Source organism: Grus americana, chromosome 4, assembly GCF_028858705.1.
Source record: "Grus americana isolate bGruAme1 chromosome 4, bGruAme1.mat, whole genome shotgun sequence".
In the NCBI taxonomy this organism is placed as follows: domain Eukaryota; kingdom Metazoa; phylum Chordata; class Aves; order Gruiformes; family Gruidae; genus Grus; species Grus americana.
Window position 1 is genome coordinate 65,848,792 of NC_072855.1, and position 27,304 is coordinate 65,876,095.

The 27,304-nt window shown below is 37.2% G+C and overlaps 1 protein-coding gene across 8 annotated transcripts in view; it reads right to left on the minus strand.

The window, feature by feature from the left end:
• Positions 1 to 1,509: 1,509 nt before the first annotated feature.
• DCLK2 (doublecortin like kinase 2) overlaps positions 1,510 to 27,304 on the minus strand; it is an 87,575-nt gene continuing 61,780 nt past the window's right edge. For 2 of the 8 annotated variants that reach the window (XM_054824904.1, XM_054824902.1), the window contains 11 exons: positions 26,789 to 26,897; positions 22,010 to 22,067; positions 18,194 to 18,313; positions 16,309 to 16,455; positions 13,903 to 14,036; positions 12,533 to 12,610; positions 10,855 to 10,951; positions 8,855 to 8,935; positions 7,676 to 7,792; positions 3,954 to 4,010; positions 1,510 to 2,943 (listed from right to left, as the gene is read on the minus strand). In XM_054824904.1, the coding sequence (XP_054680879.1) occupies positions 2,722 to 2,943; positions 3,954 to 4,010; positions 7,676 to 7,792; positions 8,855 to 8,935; positions 10,855 to 10,951; positions 12,533 to 12,610; positions 13,903 to 14,036; positions 16,309 to 16,455; positions 18,194 to 18,313; positions 22,010 to 22,067; positions 26,789 to 26,897 (1,220 nt within the window). In that variant the 3' untranslated portion in view covers positions 1,510 to 2,721. Of the gene's footprint in view, positions 2,944 to 3,953; positions 4,011 to 5,658; positions 5,672 to 6,501; positions 6,585 to 6,647; positions 7,171 to 7,675; positions 7,793 to 8,854; positions 8,936 to 10,854; positions 10,952 to 12,532; positions 12,611 to 13,902; positions 14,037 to 16,308; positions 16,456 to 18,193; positions 18,314 to 22,009; positions 22,068 to 26,788; positions 26,898 to 27,304 lie in introns of those variants that run through there. The other 6 variants (XR_008577022.1, XR_008577021.1, XM_054824906.1 and 3 more) reach the window with 4 other exon arrangements.

Sequence of the window (27,304 nt, forward strand, 5' to 3'; positions counted from 1 at the left end):
GCTCGGTGAATCAAAATGCTTACCATAGGGTAGTCTGACCCTGGAGAAAGGTGTGGATGTTCATCAGTCGTGAAGTTAGGGACATGAATTCAGGGTATGTATGTCTTTACTCTCTTCTTCCATGAGGCAAAGCAATAGTTTAGAACTGGGAGCTGATGACCAGGCACATTATCATCCTTTCTTTTATATATGCATGACGTTTTGTGGAACACAACTTATTAGGTATCGCTGCTAATCCATGACAGGTTTTTTTCTTCGTAGAACAACTATCTAGGCCTTGCACAGCTGAATATCCTACCTCTTAAAAAAAAACCACCACACCAGAAAACACAGTGTTCATCACTTTGTTGCTGCTCCCTCTTTATTTATCTCCCAATTCAGTAGTCTGTCACAGTCTTCTCTGTCAGGGGCTCCCTTTCCTTGCTGTAGGTGGCTGGTTAGCCCGCTCCATCTGAAATTATGCATCCTTTCTCTAGCTTAGTCTAAGACTTATTACAGAACTTACCAACTGCACACACGGCTAGCTAATGGGGTCTCACTAGTTTCTGTTCCGAGTAAGGTTAGAGTGTTGGTTAGAGTGTTATCTTCATATTTTTGCACTGTACCAAAATATAAACGGACAGAATTTTGTACAAAGGCCATTCTCATACTCTCCAAATATTTTGAATTTACTCCAGTGAACCCATAACAAAGTTAATTCACAATGACTGGTTGTAGCCCAACCTTTTTATCATAGCTTAAGACATATACTATGTTTTCATACTTTTACTACCCTTTTTTTTTTGGCCAAGATGCTGTACATCTTTCAGCTATACCATGGCCTTAAGTTATCAGTTGGCACTTTTTGATCTTTACTTGCCTCTTCAAAAGGTAAAACACCTATGTTCAGTCACGTATAATCTATGTCTTCCATAGGAGTCAATGAACTGCAAAAGGTTATGGGAATCACAGAATGGTAGGGGTTGGAAGGGACCTCTGGAGATCATCTAGTCCAACGCCCCTGCTAAAGCAGGATCACCTAGAGCAGGTTGCACAGGATTGTGTCCAGCTGTGTTTTGAATATCTCCAGAAAAGGGGACTCCACAACCTCTGGGCAGCCTGTCCCAGTGCTCTGTCACCCTCACAGTAAAGAAGTTTTTCCTCATGTTCAGATGGAACTTCCTGTGCTCCAGTTTGTGCCTGTTGTCCTTTGTCCTGTTGCTGGGCCCCAATGAAAAGAGTCTGGCCCCATCCTCTTGACACCCACCCTTTAGATACTTATAAGCATTGATGAGATCCCCTCTCAGTCTTCTCTTCTCCAGGCTAAACAGACCCAGTGCTCGCAGCCTTTCCTCATAAGGGAGATGTTCCAGTAGTTCCTTGTCTGTCTTGAACGGGGGAGCTCAGAACTGGACACAGTACTCCACAGAACCCCTCAGATAATTTTTATGAAATCTTTTTTGGTAGGTACCTAACTGTTCAATCTCTCCAGAGTGAAGAAGATGACAAAAAAATGAGTTCTCAAAGAAATTAATGACTTTTTTTTTAATGAAGAAAGTTTATTGCAGGTTTTTCTTTTACAATTCTAGTAGAAAGTATAGCTAAGAAAGAAAATGACCTATGACCAATTCGTAAGAACGAGCAAAGGAAGAGAATAAGCTGAATACATACTATATTGAACTAAGCATTATGGTAAAGATAAAACCTCATCTATCTTGTGACTGCAGATTAAGGACAGCTGCTCCTCAATCCTTGTTTCCAGTGCCTGCACCAGGTGAACAGGGGGATAGCACTGACAAACCTCTGATAGCTATTGATGGCAGCTATTTGTAGTAGCTCCTCTACCAGCTCACCCTAGAACTAGGAACTGCTCCATTCATCCTAGCTTAGATAACATGCAGCAGGCTTTCCGTTCACAGGTCCAAAGTAATTTTATTTTATCTAATAGGTAGTCTGATCCTGGAGAAAGGCATGGATGGGACACTTGTGGTTAGGATAGAAAATGGCTAAAACAAAAAGGCTTCCTTGACTCCAGTCTTCATTACAAATAAATGTCCAGTGCTCATGTTTACATCCCAAGTCACTTTATTTAAATTCGTATTATCTAAACACTACCCTGCAGCCTGCAAGTCATGTAACAAACTTGATGCAAAAACAACCATTCTTCCCTCTATCTCCAGTGTTTGTCTCATGATATTTTACAGTTAGTCCGCTAAAAAAATTTTTTTGTGAAAATTTGCCTCTTCAAGTTTAGTAGAAACTTGGCTAAAAATAGAGGCATCAGAATAGAAGGTGAATATAAGGTTTTTTTTCCCTTGTCTTCCTTTTCCACTTTTCTGAGAATCCTCATCAGAAGAACAGAACAGGGCCTGCTTATAGAGGTGAGGCCAGGTAACTGTTCATTGTCTCACTGCTCATATAAAAATATGGTTAGCTACACCATAAGTTAGTCTAGAGCCCAAGGCTGTGTGAAATGCAGTTAATTAAACTAACACAGATCACTTAAAAATCATCTAACATTGCCAGAATCTTTCCCCTACTGCTGTTCTCAAGACAAGGGCCAAGAGCACTCAAAGCGCACATTTGCTCACCCACTATTAGAAGATCAGTCTCCCATGACAGAGCCTGCCTTGGGCTCACCACGAGAGGGTGCACGCAAACTGCAAACAAACTGGCGTGTGAAATGAAGAGAAATTGTGGCAAGAGTGCAGGGAGCTTCAGCTGGATTTGGTTTCATCAGTCCTACGCACCAGGCTGATCCCCAGCAAACTCAGGAGACACTGAGGCAGGGACCATGGGCGATCTGAGTGGCTCAGAAGCAGCAGGGAAGAGGGTCTTGGACCCAGCCACACGAGGATCATCAGCTGCAGCAACAATTGCAGAAATTTTCTCCATTCCAGCTCTACCAGAGTCCTGACAGCGCTTGCTGCAGAAAATCTGACTCTCTTTATCTAGAGCTGTGTTCTAAAAACAAACAAAAAACCCAAGGCAAAATATGAAAAGAGCAGTTAAGGGTTAAAACAATCTACAAGACATTAAGTGCATGCATTGAGCCAGGAAAAAAGGAGAAATAACATGAGAAATCTTATATATAATTAATTGCAGTGTTTAGTGGTGCTGACTTAGAAAACTTATCTTCCAGACCTCTGTTTGCAATGATGGTGCAAGTTTAAAATCTTGTCTTGCAAGTCTGATGTGGAAAAAAAAAAAAAATTTAAAAAAAAAAAATTACATGAGTGGTTATGCTATAGCAGGATCTCTTCATACTAGCTATTAGCAAAATTTATGTACCTGTGTTTTTGCAGACATAAAGAATCACATGCTGCTTAGTGAAAAGTTAGTGATACATTTTTTGTAACAAACCACATGGTACAGAAGTGTATCTGTGAAAATGTCCGATGGAAAAAAACCTAACAATTTTTTTCCATCTTAAAGGGTCTATTTTTCTGCTTATCGTTGAGAGTAGGCAAATGACCTCTCATGAAGCTGACACAGTAGCAAAAATGCATCATTTCTGAAAGCTATACTTAAAAATAAGTTTACTGGAGAAGAGTGTAGCAGGTTAGAATGAGAACCGAGAACTCTATAGTGCTGTGGGTGGATTATCTGGAGTATATGGTGTGTCTGCTGAAGCCAACAACTTTGATTTTTTTGATACTGTTATATTAAACTGCAGTGTAATGTTTAATTGCTAGTGGAATGTCTGAAGTGACGTACAGGCAAATCTAGTAGTTCCTGTATCAAAAACATAGGTCAAAATTGCTTTATAAGACTTGGAGGGAAAGTGTCATTGGTTTTGTTTCACAGTTTGAAGGCTAATGCTGAGCATCATAAATCTGTATACTACTTGGCTTGCTTAACTATTTACTTTGGGGAAGATCTCCAAGTACCAGTGGTAATACAGATTTAAGTTAATACAGATTAAGTTCTTTGTAGTTTATTCAGTTATGTAGAATAGTGCAAGGTACACTTACTCTGGCCATGTACAGCTTGGGCTTTCTACAGTAATCCACAAATGTATGATACTTGAACTGAGGAACAGAGACAAAAAATGCATTTCACCTTTGTGACACTCCCTTCATATGTATGTATAAGCATTCTTTTTTTTAATTGATTGCTCGGGGGACTTGCTTTACTAATGTGAAAATTTCTATGTATTCTTAATGGAGTTTGTCTAATACACTATCCACTAAAATATGTAGTTTTAGATACCAAAATAATTTTTTTATACAAGTTGAATTTAGCATGTTGGAGGTTTTTTTTTGTTTCCTCAGATGTCGTTTATTGCATCAAAGTCACTGAGGACAGCAGAAATAAGGTACTTATCCTTCTTTTTCCAAACTGATCATATAGCTTGGTAGTGAAAACTAACTAACTTCATTATGGGGTACCTGAATTCAAATTTCTCTTCCACCTGACTTGGCAAAGAAAGAGAGCTGGACTAGTATCTCCAATTTCTCAAACAGAGGACTTCCGGAATTAGCAGGTATACAAATGGTGGGTTATTCTTGAATCAGCCTCAGTCAGACTCTCCTTGCTGAAACTATTCTGTTTTGTACAATGATGTGACTGTGTGGTGGGGCAGGGAAGGTAGTAAGCAGCCTCATGATTCCCCTCCTCCCCGCCAGGCCTTCCTGCCAGGCTTTTTCAGACCAAAGTACTGAGTATAAAAGTTCCCACAACAAAAGGTTAAGTATTTTGAATTTAGGGTGGGGTTTGGTTGGTTGAGTTTTTTTAATCATGTTACAACATTAGTCTGCATGCATACAGGTAACAAGGAGAAAATTCAATAGGACACAATTGAATTCTCTGCTACTAACAAATGACTTTGCAAATGGAGCGTGCAAGGAAATGACCAGCTGAACTGTATCTAGGCTTTTGACATTAGCTATGATGTGCAGTAGTTATATCATTATTGAAGTAGCTGCTATGCTGGCAGGATTGCATTTCCTCTTTTGCTTGTTGGAAAAAGAGTTGTAAATAAACAGGTTGCTGCTATTTCAGTGGCAGGATAAGTTATTTAAAAGGGAAGGGAAATGCTTTCAGTTCATGCTGACGGTGATTTTCTCTGGTGCTGTCCTTACAGTAGCCTCTGATAGTTGTCACACCTTGCACATAGCAATACATACCTATGTAATGCAATTTAGGATTTTTATTTTTTTTTAAAGATTGAAGAGGAGGGATAATTTTACTGTTGCTAAGTAAGAATTTTTTTTATTAATTTAGGACTGATTACCTTCTGACTAGTTCTGTGATGCCATAAAGGCTGAAGTAACAATTAAAATTTTTATTTTAAATGGAAACAATGCTTATTTCAGTGGTTTTAGGTTTTTTGGTTCTATCGTCATAGGATTCCCATCTTTTTCTAATTGCTTTTGGATATTGTAAGATACACACATGCACAAAATTACTCTCAGGGGAATAGACCAAGATACGTCTGAGGAAGTAAAAAATAGCTAGCTATATCAGTGTTTGCTTAAAGTATTTCAAATATGCATCATTTAGTACAGAAAACATTTTCTGTTTAAAAGATTTTCCTATTTTCCTTTACTGTTTTTGTGTGGTTGTAAAGCTCTTTCCACTTCAGACTGGCTGCGTTATTTCTCCTTTCTTCTTGTTAAAAATGAAGAACATGTATTTTTTTGTGCAGGAGAACAAAGCATCGCAGTTAGTACGTACCATTGCCTTGGACCTACTCAGAGGAAAGCAACGCAGGCATTGGGAAAGGAGGAAAAAGGAAGGAAGCAAGGGACAGAAACTAGACTTACTTTAAGCAGAACTAACACAATTGCGACAAATATAGATTTACAGAACATTTCGAAATTAACAAAAAAATCAGTAATGAATTAACAGCAACATGCTTTTAGGGGCAGGAGGAGTCTCCTGTGCAAGAACACTGAAGTAGGTATGTGCAGTTTTACTTATCTGCCACATGATGGTATTATCTGCATTGGCCAGATGACAATATTTGAATGAAGTGATGCTAAAAGGGATTCCATTAAATATGCAGGTGTACTGATATAGCAATGCACTGCAATACATGAGAATTACAATACTGTGCTTGTCTGAATCTGAATGGTTTTAAGCGATGAGTGCTAGTACAAGTGAAGAACTTAACATGAAGATAACTAAATTTCAATGCTCTAGATAAACCAGGGCAAGAATAACAAATTGGGGGCTTAACCTTCATTAGATTACAGGGTTTTGAACAAGAAGTTACTTTTCCCTTCAGCAATAACTGGGAGCTGTATTCAGAAATAAATAATTATGCATTTACATCCTTCCATACCTGTTAGAAGGAAATAAGGCAGGAAAAGGGAAAATGAAAAGTTTTAACGAGGTGTACTTTCCTGGCTGAAGGAATGTCAGTAGCTAACAGAATCAGGAAAAAACCCACACCAATAAGCAGCCAGAAGCTACGCTGTGTCAGAGATCTGAGACAGGCTTAAGTGCCATGCAAGTTGGAGAGGGGCTGAGAGTTAGAATTAAAATTGCTTTTACTACATATAGTGCATTTTATACCAGTTTTCAGCTTCAGGCTTATCCATAGTCTCAACAGTATAAAGAATGAAGCTCTGAAGTCCCTCTCAAACTGTCAAGTCAAACTGTCAAATGAAATGTAGACAACAGCATGAACCTGAAATCCATTTTCTGACTTCTCTCATTTTTAATTTTATGTTACCACTTTTCCTATTTTAAATCTTTAGCCTATTTAATTCACATAAATGTGTTTGAAAAAGCATACATGTATGCAGAAACGTTATTTACATTTACCTACTTTCAGATGATTAAAACAATTCTTTGTTAACATAAGTGGGCTGGACTTTGAGAGTAATTAATACTAACTGGGAGGGGTGTGTGTGTGGGGGGGGGTAGAATTCACTGTTATGTTACTACCATAAATGGCTTTATTTTTCTTTTAGTAACCGCAGGTACTCTTTGTATGCAGCATCCATCCTTGCATTAGACAAGAACGGACCACAGTAAGAACAGAAAGGCAGTTCAGTCTCTATAGCAGTTGTATATTCTCTGCAAAAGTGACTGGTCAATTACAAGTGCAGTTCTGAGTACTGATAACAGTAAACTCCATTTCTTCTACCACGATTCACACATCTGCCTTCTGGAATTACTGTTTATGTAAGTTCAACTATAGACCATCAGGGTTCCTTTGTATGCTGTGAAGAAAGTTCCCTATTAGGGAACAGAAAAAACATAGCAGGTGTTAGACAAAATTAATGTGATAAACATTCAAGATGACAAAGAAAATTTCTGAAATGGAGTCTGGTTTCCCAGCAAGTGTAGTGTTGAACAACAGTATGCTCAAGATCAAGCAATACTTGGTTGGGCAGGGGGGAAGAGCCTACTTAACTAACTAGATGGTCAGTATGATAAAAAAATTACAGTTTTTATAATGAAAGATTTCAAATCATTAATAAGCTTCTTTCAACATACAACTACTTAGTGTTTACATGTTTCTGTTTGAAAGCTTGTTTTTATAGCTTAGCTAGCACACTGTGATAGACTCAGTTGCTCTCAAGCGATGATGAGACAATCCACACTATACATAAATAAAGACTAGAATTAGAGACTATTCTAGCTTTGCTTTTGCTATTCTTGCACCACACATGCTCATAGAGCACTGTTAGGAAAATAGCAAAGTATAATATTGATGTATAAAAATGTTCATTTCTCTTACCATGATGACAGAAACCCCAGCAGATGTGTTATTTTGCTTGGGTAGGCTGTTATTAAAGTGCTGCTTCAGTTTACCTGTTACTTCAGCTTGCATATTATTCTCCTGGGAAGCATCATCCTGTATAAGAATAAACACAGTATTCAAGTTAGGAAAAAACCCAAAAGTATGTTTGAATGTAACTGAGTAAAAGAGAAATTTTCTACTATCCGTCAGTATTTCCTGCTTTTTAATGTGAAGTAAATGTTCAGACAGGCACCCCAAAAGAGAATGCACTCTGAGATATAGTTCAAATGGGTTAAGACAAATTACAGAGGAAAGGAATGTTTTATGAATGAACTTCTATTTCTTAAAATTCCATGTGACGCTGCATACTTTCAATCCATTGATTTGTCCCACAATTATAAGCTGTATTAAATGGTCCATCATGTCCTAAGTGTGGAAACATTTTACAGTAACATAAATACATTTGAGAAGAGCTGTTATGCATAGACACACTCATTATAGTTGTCTTCTCTTGTTTGAGGGAACTCCATAGATCATATTCAGTCCCTCTTTTAAAATGTGTGTGGAAATAAACATTGACTATGTGCATATAAACCTAGTATTTATTAATAATGAACTGATTTTAAATCAATAAACAAGGCACTTTGGTGCTCCCCGTTGCCATCAGCTTAGTGCCTATGTTAAATCAGGTATTTTATTTGCTAATTTTATTTCTCTTATGAAGCTTGAAGTGCTTCAAGAAGCAGGAGATTGTACTTTAAGTAGCATTGCAGGAAGTAAGATGCCAACATGCATAACAGTGCTTCCAGGTACACGTTCTTGAGATGACTGTTCTCTAGGTTGAACGTGAAATAACAAAAAAGATGCCCAAGTCACACATCTGTCTGTTGTGTTATGTTTAAGCAAGGTTATAGCAACCCCCAGCACCTTCTAATCGCAGTCAGCAAGCGACACCCTCACTCTATTCTTTCAGAGCACAGAAGCTAACAGTGCTGTCAGAGCTGAAGCTAACTTCAGACTCTTGCTGTTCTCTTTCATGTGGAAATGGGACTAGTGGTTCAATAAACAGAAATGGGCATGGAAGAAGTGTAATGTTGCTTCTGAAAACTACACTTTAATGGTTAGATTTACAGATCTAATATCTAATTAGAGAAAAGTAAAATGTAATTTACTCACTGACACCCAGGGATGGCTTAAGATCTGTGCTGCTGTATATCGGGCTTCAGCATTCACATGTAACATCAGGCTAATTAGCTCCTTTATTAAAAAGAAAAAAAAAAAAGAAAAAAAAAGAAGAAGAGTTTGAGGAGAGTGGGGAAGGATATTACAATGGAAAATATTATTGCACCAAGTTCTTCTCAGTGAAATTTTCTTGCTACCTGGGTGAAAAAAACCCAGCTTATTCTGGTACCAGAACCAGTGATACCAGTGTGACTTTAGTGTAACAAAAAATTTGCCCTTTAGTTTTAAAAATATTTAAGACAGCATATTTCATATCAACTTCCTTATTGTATTCATGTTTCACCAAGTCTTTTGAAACCAGATGAAAAGGAAATGTTAAAAAAAAAAAATCAGCTGTAATGTGCCAGTTTGTTATCTATATATTCATACAGGAGACCAGAATGAAAACAAACCTGGGACAGATGAGATCCTCTACGGGCAGTGTACGTGCACATAGTAACAGTCCATACAGAGCACAAATCAGAGGCAAGAAATTGCATCTGAAATTCAAGAAACTGCTGAAATTATTTGAAAACTATGTTCTCTTCTGTGTTGCTCCAGACTATTAACATTTAAAAAGACATTTAACTCATTTCATCAGCTAAGGATCAGCTGGTATAGGAAAAAGCAGATAGACGGAGAAAAAGGCTTAATTCTACTAATTATATGGTTAATCCCAAAATATTTGGTATTGTGGCTTTCATCATATTTTAGATGCACTAGTGCAGATGTCTTTAGCTTTATCAAACGCTTCCATGAGCCTTCTGTTAATGGTGCCGAGAGATACAATAAACCTTAAGAGGTCATTGATACAAAGCAATCAGTAAAATAAAATTTAAAAAAAAAAAACCAAAACCCAAACCAACTTTCTTCAGTTCTTTATTTCTTCAAGTTTCTTCTTATGTAACTAACAACTAGTTTACTGGTGTCAGTCCTGGGTCTACAGGCCTATTAAGACAAATATGTCCCCCTCCCAAATTAAGAAATTCATGTACTTGGAGCCAAATTCCCCCTCAAAAAACCTTTTGTAGCCTCCAAATTGTCAGTCTTCATATTCTTATCAGGAGTATTTCAAAGAGATTGTTCACTGCTTCAGTTTTGGGAAATGGCTTCTTCAAGCAGGTAACTACATACCTAACTGAGAGGTTTCCCAACCAGCGAAGTTATTTAGTCTGTGTAAGTCTGAAGTGAAAGGTCACCTTTAGTACCAAGATTGAGGACATTGGTTGTTCAGAATGCCTGTCTGGAAGAGTGTGAGATGACTGGGGCTTGGGAAACATTGGCAAATGGATAAACAGCCATTGGGAAATGCAGAAAAAATGCAACTTCTCATTGACTGGATAACAAATAATGTCCACTTGCTAATTAGAGTCCTCAGATATCATTCAGAGCATGTTACTGAATTAGCTTGAGAAGTGGGGCTAAAAAGTTGGAACCTTTATTCTACAGACACAATCATTTTAAGCACAAATGGCAATGATAACACAAAAACTATAAGCAATGGCAAATCAAGCTGGCTGAACCTCTTGAAAAGTTCTAATAACTGGCTCAAGTAAAATAGGAACAAATTATGTCAATTGCATTCAGTCCACATAGCAATAATTTTTCTTTTTTAAAAGAGTGATAGGAGGAAAAAAAAAAATCAGACACACACTTATTTTACAGCTGAAGCACTGAACCTGCTATAATAGTCCATCATTAAGTAAACTGAATAGCCTGTGATGTTCACTGAATGCAACTGGCATTCTGCTACACTTACTGAGACAATAACATGATGGCTTGCAAAACCTCAGCTTTCATCAAGCATTGCTAAGCTAACTAACTAAAAAGGCACAGCAGCTGGAAGAGGGGGAAGAGTCTGTTCTGAATCTTCTAGTCTGCCTTTCCAAGACAGCACAGTCTTTTTTCAGTGGCTTGTCAGAAACAGTGTTTCAGGTTGGAAAACATATCAGTACCTTTGCTGAATCAGTGATGTTATCCCAGTAGGGAGAAGGAAATTCCAGCTTCCCAACAAGTATCTGATCAAAGAGGTCTTCCTGGAGGTTGTTTTCACTGTAGAACAGCAGTAATGAAAAAGATTGTGAGAAAGAAGTCAATTTGTCATGTGAATTTCTAACCTGATTTGGGGATGGAACAGATATGATGTTATATTAACTGCTATAAATGCATAATTTGCAAGCTTATATAGCGGCAGCACTTCTGAGGTGTTTGCCACAGTTACGCTGTCATGAGTGATCAGAACAGAAAAAAACTAATATATTGAGGTGAAAAATATATATTGAGGTGAAATGACTTCCACTGGAATAGAGACTGCATAGCTAACATACAGGAAGGGGAAAGGTGATTAAAAAGTCAGTCACTTGCCAGCCTAGTTCTAAAGGACCTGCTACAAAAAGCATGTGATAGGGACATGAAGCGTAGTGAAATGAGCCTCTTCTGTTAAACTATCACAACACGAGAATTTTCAAAATCCAAACATGAGATAAAGAAAACACATGATATATTCAGTTACTGAGTATTGGCAGGCTACTGCTATTGAAAGGATAAGTACTTTTGTATCAAAAACATGGTAACATGAATATTCAGTGATCAATGGCAGCAGGTTGTTTTGGTTTTGGTTTTTTTTTTTTTTTAACCTCTGTGTGTTGGCCCTAGCCACTGTGAACATCCACCCAACCTATTTCTGTAATTTACCTCTTGGGTTGGTTTTGCATAAATATTTATTAACTTTGGCTAAGACCTGATTCTAATAGCATGGATATGAACACTCTCCATGCCCAACCCCCAAACTCTATTCAAAGCAATTGCCATTTGTTTGTATATCTTTCAAAACATGTTTTCAGTTTAAACATGAACATGCCAAAAACAAGTACCTAAACTAAATTATAATTTTTCCATTGACAATTGTTTATGTTGTGTTCTATCCAAAATAGTCAGTCTGGTAATTTTTAGTTAAAAACTAAGTATTTTGCTGTAAAAATGGACAAACAGACTGTGCACAAACAACTTACAAGTTAAGAGGAGAATTCCCTATTAAAATGTGTCAATTTCTTCTCATTCCCTGGCAAAAAAATTGCTGAAGCACAAAGCACATCCATTTGCTTTTTAGTAGAACTCATACATATTGTGACAGTGAGTAGCAAGAGCCATGTTTGCAAACTCCATTGCTCATATGACACTAATCTAAAAGACTAAGAAGGTTAAAAATGCAACATAAGCAAATTCTTCCCCTCACCTCAGTTTACCATTAAGCTTCACCCTCCACACTACAAGTGGTAAGTAAGTAAGTAAGCTGCTGTGTCCAAACAGAAACACTAGAGGGCAAAGTATACACATTCATTGAACTGGGATATACACGGCAGACAAAAGGAAAATAAAAACTGCCCTCACACCACCATATCCCTGCACACAGAAGTAAATCGGTTGCTCCCTTAGAAAAATAAGTAAATAAAATTGATCCCAAAACCTGACAAGAGAAACAAGTGAAAACAATTTTAAAGAACAAAATGGTAAAGAGTATGTGTGAATCTAATCCATTTTTTTTCCTCAGGATGCCTTCTTCAGGGAGGTAAGACTTGCTCAGAAAGAACTTTCTTCTTTACTGTTTTTCCCTTGACATACAAGGACACTCACCTGCGAAAAGGTGGAAATCCACATAACAGTATGTATGTGATCACACCTGCAGCCCAAATATCCACCTTTAAGCCATATCTGAGAAAACAAGACTGCGTTACTTGTGCTGGATTAAAAAAAAGTCATTCCAATCAAGCAATTGATTACATTAACATGAATATATACTGAGAATCTGTTCTAAGTTACTTGCTGATGATGTGGAAATGTACTTTGTACCTAAGCATCATTTTGCTTAGTATTCTTCACAGTCTTTAGGAAACCGTGATGACATAATTTTTAATTGATGAGCCTCAAGGCTCTCCAGGGTCTTCCAAACATACTCAAATTCAATTCAGCATCAGGGTTTCCCAATCCAGAATCACTAATGATAAAAGACAAGGATGTGCTTTCTCAGTCCCCACATTGGAGTTACCATCTCTAAGGTTATCATGTGTTGCTAAGCAACAAGAAAGATATCAATTCTCCAGTCTCTTGAGTAACACAGGGAAAAAGAACTGCACCTTTCTTTTAAAGCACAGAATTAAAACACTGAAGGTCACAGAGGTCTTTTTTCCTATTCTTTTCTATCCAGTAGGCTCAGTTTGTCAAAAATCTAAAATGTGCAGATGAAGTGCCCTTTGACGTTTGAGCTCACTGCAGCTGTGAAGTCTTTCTCAATATGACAAATGCACTGAACAATGCTTAAAAAACAATACAACAAACCTCCTTCCATTAGGAAGACCAAATTCAGAATGGTCACAGCTATGGCAAGAATCAGCTAGGATGGAATGGAGGTCTAATAAGTCTAAAAGGAAAGATGACTTGTGAAATTCTGCCATTTTAAAAAATTATTTTGTATTTATGCAACCACCTGTTAAATACAGAAAAATGGTGTTGTTTAATTAAACCAATAGTTATCAAATAGCATGCATCACCCAGACAAGGTCATTTGATTCAACATGATCTAATTAGACCTCCTCTAAGAACAGGTTTAGACTAGGTGACCTCTAGAGTCTCTTCCAATATAAATTATTCAGTTTCAAACATGAACCCTGGGTTTTGCTTGTCCATTTATCCCCAGGCAGCTTCCGCAGCTGGTACAATGGGCTCTGAACGGTGAGGTGAGGCATGGAAAACAAACCAATAAACTCCACTGCACCAGCGCTGGTCCTAGGGAGATGGTAGGGAGGCAAAGGTGAATTCTGGGAGCAGGGTGAGCGAGGAAACTGGCTTCTTTGAGAAACTGAATGATGCCTGTTTTCTCATAGGTAGTTTGGTTACAAAAAGATGGAGGCCCATTCTATTAGAGAATTCTAGTTCTTACAAGAGTTGAGCGCTACCTGCCAAAAATAACTGCTTACAAGATCTATGTCTTAGTCAGTCATCCTCACCCTGTCTCTGCAATGATTTCTGGAGCCACATATGTGGGTGTACCACAGACGGTGTATAAAGGTCCTTCAACCACAGTTGCCAGTCCAAAGTCTCCTAGCTTCAAAGACTTGGTTCCATCTGGATATTCACATACCTAGGATCAGCAAAATAAAAACAGAATGAGGAGGAAAACATCTGAATTTTTTAAATCCTTTAATTTGTTTGGAAAATAATAATCATCACATTGAGAAGACAGGAAAAAGAGGTAACTTCCCCAGCCCTGTAGGGAAAGAAGAGAAAAATGGTATGACTATTGATTACCACAGTGCAGCTGGAGCTAGTGTTCAATGGAGTTGTCTGCCAGCTATGTAGGTCACACCATGATAGAGCCTTAAGCAACTAGAGGTGGGAAAAGAAAACCCAATCCTAGAATGCTGAGAAGTTTTAAGTATATTAAGAAAAATATAATACTATACTTCCATCTGATTGGGACCTGGAGTTTAGAATAGGATTGACAGCTACAATCAGATTTGTTTAACATCTCTCACTAACTTAGCATAAATCTAGTCAGTTAGCGTACTGGATATTTCATAGGTCTTCCCTAAGCTTAGTCTAGGCAAGTTCAGCACAGGAGTGAGAAAGCTCACTGAGAAGTGTTTAGGTTTCTGTGCAGACCCACGTGCATCTTACCAAAAGCCCCATAAAGAATCTAGCACACCTTGTTCTGAGTCATTTTGTTGATGAAAGATGCTCAATTTTAATAGAAAAGTGTTCTACAACAGTGATAGCAAGAGTAAATCAAACCAGACCAACAGCAAAGGAAACATCCCTAATAAATTAATCCCAGTTTTGTTCTTAAAGTAAAATGATTATGTTAACATGATTTCAATAGCATCTAGTTTCTAGAATGTAGGACTCCAGAATGGCTGAATTTATTTGGTTTCCTCAAACAACTGAATACTGCTAAAGCAGCAACATCTTCTTTCATTTCCCTGTGTAATTCATATCATTAATGGAAACACACAAGTGTTTCCTCCTTGATACAACACCTTCATATCTGCTATTAGAGTTTGTATTTTTAAATGCATGACTAGTAAAGAGAATGTACTTCAGACAGCTGGATGACCCTGTGCAAAAGAACTAACTACTTGCAATTATAGGTAGCAATTGATGGGAATTACTTGCATTTACATTCAATACCAGTATGTTACTTTAACATTCTGCCACTGTCAATCACAGTGAGTAAGATTTGCATCTGTTGACTAATCTCTTTAGGCTTTCTAGGCAGAAAGGACATTTGCACCTATTTATAACTGATGCAATCACTAATAAGAGCTTAAAATTTCTTTGGACTGGCTGTGTTTGAAGATGCACTGATAATAAGTGAGAACTCCACCTTCATTTTCTTCCTCTGAAGTGCCATGTTGCTGTGACTACATTTTCCTAGAGAAGCCTCCCCTCCCTTCCTTTTGCTAAACAATCTAATTTATTTGAGGGCTTATTTAAATTGCTAAACACTGACACTGGAATTAGTTGGGAAAGAATTGACTAATAATTGGAAAATATTTTCAACTTATAGCCCTATCCTTGTAATAGTTCAAAATCCAGTCTGGGATAAGCCATGACTCCTACTTTAGACGCAACCTCATTAAACACCATTGACAAACAGCACAGAAGGCTTTAAGAAATGCCTACCAAGTGTTGATGAAAGCCACTAGCATTCCTGATGACAGTGGCTCAAGCAGGGGGACTACGGCCCTGTTCAGTGCATGACACGTAATGTCTAATACCCAATATGCAATATGTAAGTATAACCTCTTTGTATAAGCAAGCTAGAATGCTGTTCCCATTCTGTGAGCTGTAGTCTAAGCAGTTCCCAAAGCAGACTTCATGGTAATTCTTGTCAACACAGTTTTTTTTATATCTCTGCTGAAAACAAAAGTAGTCAGTCCCCTAGGACAAAATAAATGTGTGTACAGAGTTAATTCATTGCTAGAATACTGGTAAATCATCAGAAAGATGTTCCTACTATGACAGTGAAAGAAAACAAAAAAAAAAATTACTTGACATAACCATATGATCGTTCAAAGAAATGGCACTCAGCCCACCTTTTCTCCCACTTGAAAACTAAAATAAATAATTCATTGACATAGCTTTAAAATTCATTGTTTGTGAGATAATACTCCTGCTTATCCAAGTGGCAGCCAATCAAAATGTAAATAAAGATAGGTTTAAGGACAGGTTTGAGTACAGCTCATTTTGGTTATGGTGATTGCTATCTCATAGCAGAAGATTTACTTCATACATACTTATTCTGAATTAATATTCCTGCTGTTCTCTGCTCAGCTCCTTGACATTTATATACAAGCATTTGCATTAATGAGAACAAAGTAAGAGAAGATATTAGAAAAATAAATGGGACATACCAGGAGATTTTCTGGCTTGATGTCTCTGTGCACAATGTTGAGACCATGAAGGTATTTGAGTGCACTGGCTAGATTGTAGACCATTGCACTCCCATCTCGCTCTGTATATTTCGTAGAAGAAGTGATAGCATCAAATAGATCTCCTCCCTAAGTAATGGAAAGGTAGCAGATTACTACATGAAAAATAATTATGATCATGGTATTTTATTAAAAAAGCTGCGTAAAATCTTCCTTTACAAAAGGCATGCTCAAATGTCTGTTCAACAGTAAAAAAATAATTTTGTGGAAAGATGATCTTGTCACCAAGATACTAGACTGGGACTTGGGTCATCTACGTTAAATTCTCAACTGTACTCCAGGCTTTGAGTTTGGGCAAACCACAGCTCTTCTCTGTCTTGATTTCATGCTATTGATCTTCTTACCTTTGATCACTCATTCATATTACGTACAGGTATGGGCATACAGTTTCCCTTTTCTTCATCTTATCAATATAATACCTTTACATGGCAAAAACCAGCCCTGATTCTGAATAAAGCCTAAAGTAATATAATTACTCTAATAATAAAATGCATAACATAACAAATATGCAGCAATTGTAATGAACTGCAAATTGGAATTTCTGTAGATATTGCAGAAATATCAAATAAATATAGCTGAAAAGGACAAAAAACATTAGCATGATATTTTCCAATCTAAATGATTCTATGATACACCAAAGTGCAGAACCTACAGGTGATTTCTGAACGTGCAGTCTCTGATTATGGATGCCCTATTCCTCTTGGAATATACAACAACATGTAAATGAGTTACTGATGCAGCATTTCCAGTCATTGCAACAAATTTTACGTGGGTGTCTCTGTGATGGTTACCCTGGATACATCTGTAAGAGTGATCTGTCTGAGCAGTGGGTGGCATTCCAAGCATTTCAATACACATGGAAGAGAAGCAGCAATTCTGGAGATACAGGCCAAGATGGTGGTGTATTAAAATATATAAAAAAATACTGTCTTAAACCCAAAAAAGCTTCTACTATATAAAAATAACTTCTAGAAAGGAAGAGAAATGGGTAGACTACAGAAATTATGAATTCAACAACTACAGACTTTCTTTAGAGGTTTCCCAGGCTGGCAACCATTCTAGAGGGGTCTCTCAAATCTAACAATGTTTCAGACAGAAATAAAAAGTGATTATGATGATTATTTATCTCTGACATGCCAATCAAGCTGATGTGCAGTGTTGCTGTTATGTACATAACACGGATGAGAGAGTGCATGACTAAAAGTTGGTGGAACTTATGTATTTGGTTCACAGGGTGACTGCAAAATGAAGATTTTTTGTTTTCTGTCTACACATATGAAAGCAGAATCTATTTTCTAGTGGAATTGGAAATAAGGTGACTGAATGTTTGGTATAAGCAAAACAGGTGAGATTTTTTGTTTTAATTTTGCTGGACCATAATCACTTGAGTTTAAACTATTAAGTGTATCTATTGTCTACTAAGATAAATTCATGAGAGTTTGTTTCTTTAAAGACAATTATTAAATAAATATATTAGTGAAATAAATGCAGGTGTTCTGTCTGTAAATGTATATCACTATTACCCCTGCATATTGTAAACATGATATAAAAACCACTATCCACTTCTCTCTAGACTGCGCACATTGCAAAATTACCTCAGATCTGTGTAATTATCTAATTACAACTGAAGGGACATAAATTCCATTAATACAACTGATTGACAGGAGTATTTGCATGATTAAAAATGCAAGTTGCCATTGAAATCTTATCTGATTGTGTCTCCCAAAACCTTAATGTTCCTAGATTCTCAGATTTCACACCAACACAGAGAATTTAAGGGGGAAAAAAAAGTCTCCTTAGTCTTAACCTTGACCAGCTCCATCACCAGATAGAGTTCTGCCGGGGTGTCCATTTCCTCTATAAGCATAATGATATTTGGATGCTTCACTCGACGCAGAATAGACACTTCATTTTCAATCAGGTGTTCCTGTTCAGAAAAGAGGACAGAAGTTTATCTGAATATACATGAAATTCCCAATTCACTTTTCCTTTGATCAGCTGACCACTGATCACTCAATCAGTGAGCACCCTTTTTGCTGTTTAACTTATATAGTAGAGGATTATTGACAGATGCTGGATTTTAACTTGGATTTTAACCCAACTGTGCTTCATCACTGACCAAATTTAATTTTAAAAAAAACGTATTTCACACACATAACCAATGGGATATCTCTGAAAAAAAGATCCCAGAACATGACAGGAACTCAGGAAATGCAGCTTATATTCTTATGTGGGTATTATGAGGTGAAATTAAGTTCAGAACCCCCTTGCCGGATCATTGTAACCTGCCACCCCACATCAATAGTTAACATGTTCTTGATCCTCTTCAGCTGTCAGCTCTCATTTAACATAGGTTACTCAAGGACAGATTACCTAGGATTTCTTTTCAAGGACTTTATTTTTTAAAAAAGTTGTGGATTACATGGAAAAATATTATAACTTCTTTGGTTATGGATTTCAGTTCATTTTATATGTATGTTCAGATTTACAATCTGCAAAGTACGTAATAGCTCAGTTAAGTCATTATGGCTCCAACAGCTTACCAGCACACAGACAGAGTTTAATTTCCCCTTCCCTATACTTCTGAGGAAGTAATGGGTTTCAAGAACGATTTAGTTTCAGAATGCTTTGTTATCTAGAACATCTTTGCACTTGGTTAACACTGGAGAGCGAAGAAAATTAACATGCCCCTTTCATGTGAAGAATGATTTGCATTTTCCTTTATAAATATTGGAATACAGATATTGTGTTTAGGTTCACTGCAAAATAAGTAACAATGCTTGCATAAAACAGTAGTTTCCTTACACTTTGGCAGATAACAAATCATATCACTGGACTTGGAATTTATTCATGTTTAACGCACTGATTAGTAGCATGCACTTCATGCATTTGTGAGCAGAGCAGTAGAAGTAGATGTGATCCGCTGTGCATAGGCAGTGACTGAAGATCTTACGCTACTTCACCTCCTATTTCCAGGGTTATTTAAGGATGCATTGTGTTTTTGCCAAAGCTTTATGTGGCTATGTAACTCAGAAACCACATGCCATGTGTGCATCTCATTTTGTGAGAGTATGTTGCGGCATATACGGGTTAAACAGTCACACCTTTGAAATTCAGTTTGAAAGAGCATCAATTGTCATTCTGAACAAACATATGTCTGCTCCAAGCAAAATGCTCTGGAGGAAAAAAAACAAACAAACATGAAGCAATTTTGTTAAACACAATGCTGAATCTCATCAACAGACAAAAGTGAACAGCCACAGCATACTAAGCCTTATGGATGGAAGCCTGTAAATTCAAAACTAGCATTAAGAGTCCAAGCAAAAACTAGAATCTTATTATAGCTTTTTCTACCTAAAGAACAGATAACATTAAATTTATTACATCCATTAATTATGACTAAGGTACAATAGCTTTACCTGTGCTTTCTTTGTTTCACTTGACCAGGCATATGTAATGTTTATTTAAAATAAACAATAATTTTTTTTTTTAAAAAGTCTCCAAAATGTTGTTGTGCTATTGGTCTAATAAGAGTCCTCAAAATGATGACTAATAGCTAGTTATTTTCAACCACCCCACTGTTTCTGCTACATTTTGTCTTGTAAAAAAATAATAATTCTCAAACTTGTTACAACATTCTCTTGGATAGTGCAATACAGATTTTTAATCTACATTAATATGATTTATTTACAGAGAAATTATTGTATAATTAATATTTAAGCCACCTGTGGAAAACATCACTCAAATGGATTAAAGTTTTAGGACATCCAAGATAAACTGCTAGAGAGCAACATACAAGTCATGCATATTTGGGCCAGATGGGTGTTTTTACGGCAGGGCTTATGTTGGCATGTGAAACTGAGTGAGGAAGGAGTAAGTTGTAGCAAAAATTTAATTATTTTCTTTGTTGGAATTCTTCCTGGACAGTTCTGTCACCGGCCTAACAGGTATAAACATCTTCTTAACAAGAGTCCTCTGCTTGTACATACACATACATCTGTATGTAGCTATACAGACACAGGTCCTTTCAAAACAGATAAGTGTGCATCCATGCAGTTATTTTTTTAGTTTGTTTTAAAGCAGTGTGAACGATACATAGAAAATATGTCTACACTCTGCTGTATAAAATGGATTGTCTATCTCTAGACCATTCCAATTTATGATACCTAAGCAGCTGATTCAGGCAAGTAATAAAAAACATCTAAAGTTGTAAGCTGTACACATCACCCAAAAGTTTTCTTTTGCGGTGAAACACACTGGCTCACCCTTCCCACGGCCAAAGAAATAGCAACATTTTAATCTCAAAAAGGCAATTCTAGTACTTTTTCTTGTGGTTATACATTTTGAAGATTCCTTTCTTAATTTTCCCTTAAGTAAACCTAGAAAATATGAGATAAAGTGATGAGGAGGCAGGAACACTTACCTCCTAGCACCTAATACACTCCTGAAAATCTGCACAGATAAAACATTTCTGTTTGAGGACCTCTACTTAAGGCAAGTCATCACAGCAGGTAATGTACAGCTCCTTACCCTACAAAGAATGTCATACAGACTTGCTACATCTTCCCACAAAGTCACATTCAGCATTTGGAGCTCTTAATTACACTTCAGAGCAGTTACTCTATGTAACCAACAAAAAGAGTACCTTTGAATTTAAACCCTGACTTAGTTGTAAAGTTACCTCCAGAATCATTTCAGTGCAATCATTTACATAAAAAAATAAGGTGTTTCCATCAAAAAGCCTATCTTTTCAGCCATCCTTGAGAGAATGGTATATCTCCTACTCTTTGAGAGACTTGAATCCAGGATTTGATTACTAATTAATACTGTGCCCTTAGTGTTCTTTTAGCCGATGCTAAACTATGATCCATTTGATTCATAAGTTTATCAAGAACACTTTGCAAAGCAGTGAAAATAGAAGTATTTTATTTGTTATCTATTCCAACACTTAATCTATTTTCTTGGCCGTAGGTTGGGGTTTTTTTTTTCTTCCTTTTTAAAATCTCCATATTTGGGAGAAAGGTGAAGATGATGTCTGACACTCTGATATTTGCTTCGATTATGTAACATGCTGTTCTGCTAAAGCGACAATTTTGCTTTTTTTTTTTTTTTTTTTGAGCTTTAATCAGAAAGAAAGTTCAAGGAACTCTTTTGTTAAGAGATCTTTGTTATACAGGATGATGAAACTATATAAACAGAAAGAAATGGTTGCAAAAATTTCTTTCCAAATCCATGTTCTGCATATAAAAGGAGCATGCACAGCCATAAAAAGATAAAAATAAGAGGGAGAGAGGGATGGGAATTATATAAATACACATATAGCTGCAAATTTCCTCTCTCATTTTACAGATCAAAATCTTTCTAATACATTTTGGACACATATTAGCATTTTCTTTGTCAGTCCAATAAAACAGATGACAATTTGCTTGTTTGTTACTCTATTATCTAGCAGACTAACACTCACTAGTTTTATTATTTGCTTCTTGGATACATTATTATCCTGTTAAACAGATATTCTGAAAATAGTCAGAAAACCCAAACACACCCACCATTTATGACTAATGAGCAGCTGCTAGTGCTGTTTCTGCTATTTTTCTTACACATGCAAATTATTGTACGCTACCTTTCCACAGCATTTAGTCTTGTCTATGATCTTCAGTGCAAACTCCTTTCCTGTGGATCTAACAAGAAAAATATGAGAACCATTAATTAGAAACTAGTCAACAAATTGTGGCATTATCTGTAAGAATATACATTGTAACAGAATGCCTTGACCTACGGAGGTTGCTGACACAAAATTCGCAGAACAGACTTGATTTTGTTGCTTTCTCAGCAGCATTTGTGCCTGCTGTTTCCCTGACTACCACAACCTAGGTCACTTTGTGTATTAATCCCAGGCTCCAGCTGCAATTCATTCTTCTGTCACCTGGCACAACTCTCTGTCACTTTAATGCAACATGCAAAATTTGTCTTGAACCTTCCACTTAGCTTTGTTCAACTGGTAGGCTTTAAAGATAAAATCATACACATTTAGGTGTAGGCGAGCAGAAGAAAGATTGATACTCTAATAGAAAAATTCAATAGGATTCAGTAGAGCTAAAACCCCATAGTTCATTACAGATTAGTCTAAAATCCCGCAGAATTTATTAGGCACTAATATTAACATTTTGTATTTCATTCTGTCTTTATTTTTTAAGTATTCTATGGAATTCTATAGCAATGATCTAAAGTCCCATGACATTTAAGAGGGTGGTTATATATAAAGTAAAAAGTATTAGTGTTTTCAGTAATTACTCTCACAGAAAAGAGCTCTTGTTTGCCTTTCATGCCTTTAAGCAATAAAAATCTTCTCCATTTCTCTGGAAGGGGAGAAAATGAGAGCAAAAAAGCAACACAAATGATGAGAGCAAAAAAGCAACACGAATGAATTATCTTCTTTTTTTAAAAAAAAAAGATGACATTACTACTTATATAAATGATGAATTAAAAAAAAAAAAACACAAGAAAATGCCATAAGATGCTGTTGCTACTATTTTGTGTTGCATCAATACCTGCAGGCTCCAGTGTGCATCAGAACACCACTGGCTGTATGGTAAAAAAACACTGGAGGCAGTTACAAAAGCAAGTCAGGCATGTTATTAAACTTCCAGGTTAATTTTCACTATACTTTTGGCATTAGATACAACTGGTCAAAATTAGTACCTTACAAAAAAAGGAACTGAATTAATGTCTCACATTAATTTTATCCATTATTGAAAAAATGCAGCAGAGAATCTCTGCTCTGAAAGTGCAGCTGTAGCTGCGAGGTTGTCATAGTTACAACCTGATCTGGTCTTTAGACAGAAGTGTTATCTAAATGGTATCATCTATGAAATGCCATCTTCTTACATTATAGACCTGATGTAAAATATACTATGAATACAGTGTGCAATTCAGAATCACAATTTAAGTGTTATACTAAATTAAGTGCATTATCTGAAAGCCTGCAAACAACTGATCAGCAAAACCCACTTAGTAAACCTTCGGCACTTACGCTGTGTAGAAAGAAGAGTTAATACTCACAAAGCCAATTCATCAACCACCTTCAAATCCCTCTTGCAAATGTCCTTTACTATAGCACCTAAGAAAAAACCCTGGATACCATCCACGTAATTTGTGTGCTAATAGCATTGCCTATCATACACCAGTATTGTCTGACAGGTTTCTAGTATTCTTCTGTCTAGCTGTCAGTGTCCATCTGTTGACGCATGTCTGTATATACAGACAAATAAGCACCCTTTACAAAAGAGACCATCTTATTCTTTCTGTAGAACAGCTGGTATAATAGAATCCTGGCTCCACAAGTAAGGCTTCTAAGCATACCACTGTTAGAAATGAAGTATGATAATTAATAGGAATTAAAAGACAAGCATTTATAGTTGGCATTTCCTCTCTCATTGTTATTATTAGCAACTATTGTTGTAAATTTATTTTATATAAAATTAATTTAATAATGCTTCACTGAATATAAAGATTGGATCACATACAAAATTAGATTTTTAAGTTTAATTTTGCTTTTTTTAAAAAACTGGAAGGTCATTTTTCTAGTCCAGTCTCCTCATTCCAAAAAGCACAGATGACATTTTGAAACCCAAGTCACTTGGCCGCCCTTGTCCCATTTTCAGTGGAACTTAAGTGATTTCCAAATGCACAGTCAATAATCCTGAAAATAATAAGTTATGTTATCTTATGCTTTTAACCTGTTATCTTTCATGAATGTTACTCACTCTATAGATAACAAAAGATGTGTGGCCAGTTTCAGGGTGCATGGGAAAACACTGTGAAGCATCATTCATTTGGTGCCTGTGCCAAAACTTCAAGACCTAACAGGATCCATCTGTCCCAACGGGGAAAACCCATCTTTGGGCATAAGCTGGCAGGGCTGATGGAGACAACTTTAAACCAGAATCAGTGGGGGAAGGGGATACCAACAGGATTGCAGGAGGTAAGCCAAGGATTGGCATGGCATCGCCTGAGGGTGGCAACGCTAGTGGGAACATTTACACTGCTCCTGGGAGCATGGAAGGTTCAGGAGTGTATCTATCTGAAATGCTTGTACACCAAGGCACGTAGCATGAGAAAAAACCATGATGAACTGGAAGCATTGGGTCGCTCCCAGAGCTACGATATCATTTGTTTTACTGAGACTTGGTGGAATGAGTCCCACGATTGGAGCGTTGGGATGGAGGGCTACAGGCTGTTCAAGAAGGATAGGCAGGGCAGGCAAGGTGGAGGTGTCGCACTATAAGTAAGGGAGGGGTTGGAGTGTACAGCCCTTTACAGTTAGTGATGATGTGGTTGAGAGCCTCTGGGTGAAGATTAGGGAGATGGAAAAGAAAGGAGATGTTGCAGTGGGTGTCTACTACTGATCACCCAGTTTGTAGGAGATAACTTCTTGTCACAGGTACTCAGTGAGCCAACTAGGAAAGATGCCCTGCTAGACTTTCTGTTTGTGAGTAGAGAAGGACTCATGGGGGATGTGATGGTAGGTGTCTGTCTTGGCCACAGTGATCATGAAATTGTTGAGTTTAAAATTTTTGGTGTAATGAGAAAGAAAGACAGCAGAGTTGCTACGCTGGGTTTCAAGAAATCAAACTTTAAGCTATTCAGGGAGCTATTTAGCAGAGTACCCCAGGAACTTTTGAGGGCTTAGGAGTCCATGATTGCTGGTCACTCTTTAAGAACCACCTTTGAGAAGCACAGGAGCCTCCCACTGTGTCATAAGTCAAGCAAGCAGGGCAGACCACCAGCTTGGCTGAACAGAGAACTTGTGGAGCTTAACAAGAAAAAGAAATTGCATGATCTCTGGAAGCAAGGTCAGGCTTCGCAGGAAGATTACAGAGCCATGGTTTGTATATGTAGGGAGAAGACACAAAAGGACAAAGCTCAATTGGAGTTGAAACTGGCCAGCGTTGTTTCAGATAACAAAGGCTAATAAGTACGCTAATAGCAAGAGGAGATGTAAAGAAAACATTGGTCCAATAATTGTTGAAGATGGTCATCTGACTAATAGGGGTAAAGAAAAAACAAAGTCATTCAATCTGTTTTTTTGCACCAGTCGATAGACCTTGGGCTGTCCAGTCCCCTGAGTCATAGGACTACAAGTGTGGGAACAGTGATTTTCCATTTGTGGACATCGAAATTGTAAGGGACCAGCTGTATCAGCCAAATGTTCACAAGTCCATGGGGTCTGCCAATATTATTCTCAGTAATGGAGAGAAATAATCCAGATACAGTATGAAGAAACAATTCTCTTGAGAAAAAGCAATAATGGCTGCAGAAAGTTATGGACTGTAAGATCCAGTTACCTATGTTTCAGTAGAGGAATCCCCAGGTTCAGCCTCAGTACCCAACCCTTTCAGCCCATTTGGGTGACTCAGCAAAAATATCTATGATCTGCTAAGATTGGAATAAGATGTTTCCATTCATAAATATTTTTTTTTCATTTAAATAAAATCAGAAGATGAGGATCCACTAATAGAAACTCTTTCCATAACTTTTAAGGTTTTTACAGACATTTGCTGAATTTACCCAATATTTACGTACAAGTTGGAGATTCCTCATAATATTTAAGAAGCTGACATAACTCTCAGATTGATGAAGATAACAGAAGGTGGTTCTAAAAAATACACTGAGAAAGCGACAGTCAAATCATCTGTCATGCTTGCACTAGCAGCAAAGTGTGACACAAAGTTTGCAGAGGAAGAGCAGTTACACAGCACAGGTTTGTCAAGGTATCCTGTCTTCCCCATGGGAAATCAGGCACAAGAATATTTCAGAGTCTGGAGTATTAAAGGGTTGATTTGAAAAGTCTCTGGCTACTCATCGCACTACCTCACAGAAGAAGCAAGCACAAGGGAGTCAGTAGCACAGGCTAATAGCCACCAATTGCATGCCTTTAAGAATACTTTGCCCACAGTATACTGAAAACTGTGAAAAATCATTTAAGCGACAGGCAGTAGGGATACTATAGCAGCAGAATTGCTGAGGCAGAACAGGGGGGTCTCTCAAAGACTGTTTAGATGCCACATACAATTTCCTGCCATCCACAACAGTTTGTTGTGTGAGGGGATTTCTTGAAGATCTGTGGGGTTTCCTTAAGAGCCTCCATTAGAAGGTGATACCTCGTTTAGTTTTTGGGATAAAAAGCCACGCTCCTCTGCTGCTTTCATGTCCCTTTGCTGCAATAATACATAGGAAGCTCTGTGTGTTTTGCTATGCTGAGTTCTCCTGAAGTGTAGGCATATCTTTGCAACTAACTGCTCTTTGCTTTCATCTCATCACATTTTCTATGAAATTATGCTAATACACAGGGCTTTATCCAGTAAAATAAACAGCAATACTGAAAAGTTTCCTTGCTCACCGTTCTACGCACTCCTTTACAACAGCAAAATTGCCATCACCAATCACCTTCCCCACTTTATACTTCTCAAGAATGGCAGATGACCCTAGGCACTTGTTTCCATTCACACCTGCAAAAAAGGTCAATAACGCAAGCTGAAGAGAAGTGTCAGCAGGATGTAATATATCCCCAATGGGTTCCACAGACACAGAACAGTCACAGATGCAAAACAAAACTTACAAGTAAGCTGTTTTCTTCACAGCTTATTCCCTTGTTTTTATCTCAAACATAAGAACAAGATAAGGACTAATCAGAGCTGTTTAACCTTTTAACACACAAATCAAATATTACTAAAGCAATGAATGCAGTTAGAAATCCTTAGTCTAAATATTTTCTGCTCAAAATACTTTTTTGAAGTATCTTTTTGCATACTCAAAGCAAAAATGCAAATAAGATTCATCTACAATGCATGTAAAAGAACCAGAAATTTTATCTGCTGAATTCCTTCATGTTCCCTTAGCTGCTGCTAAAACATTG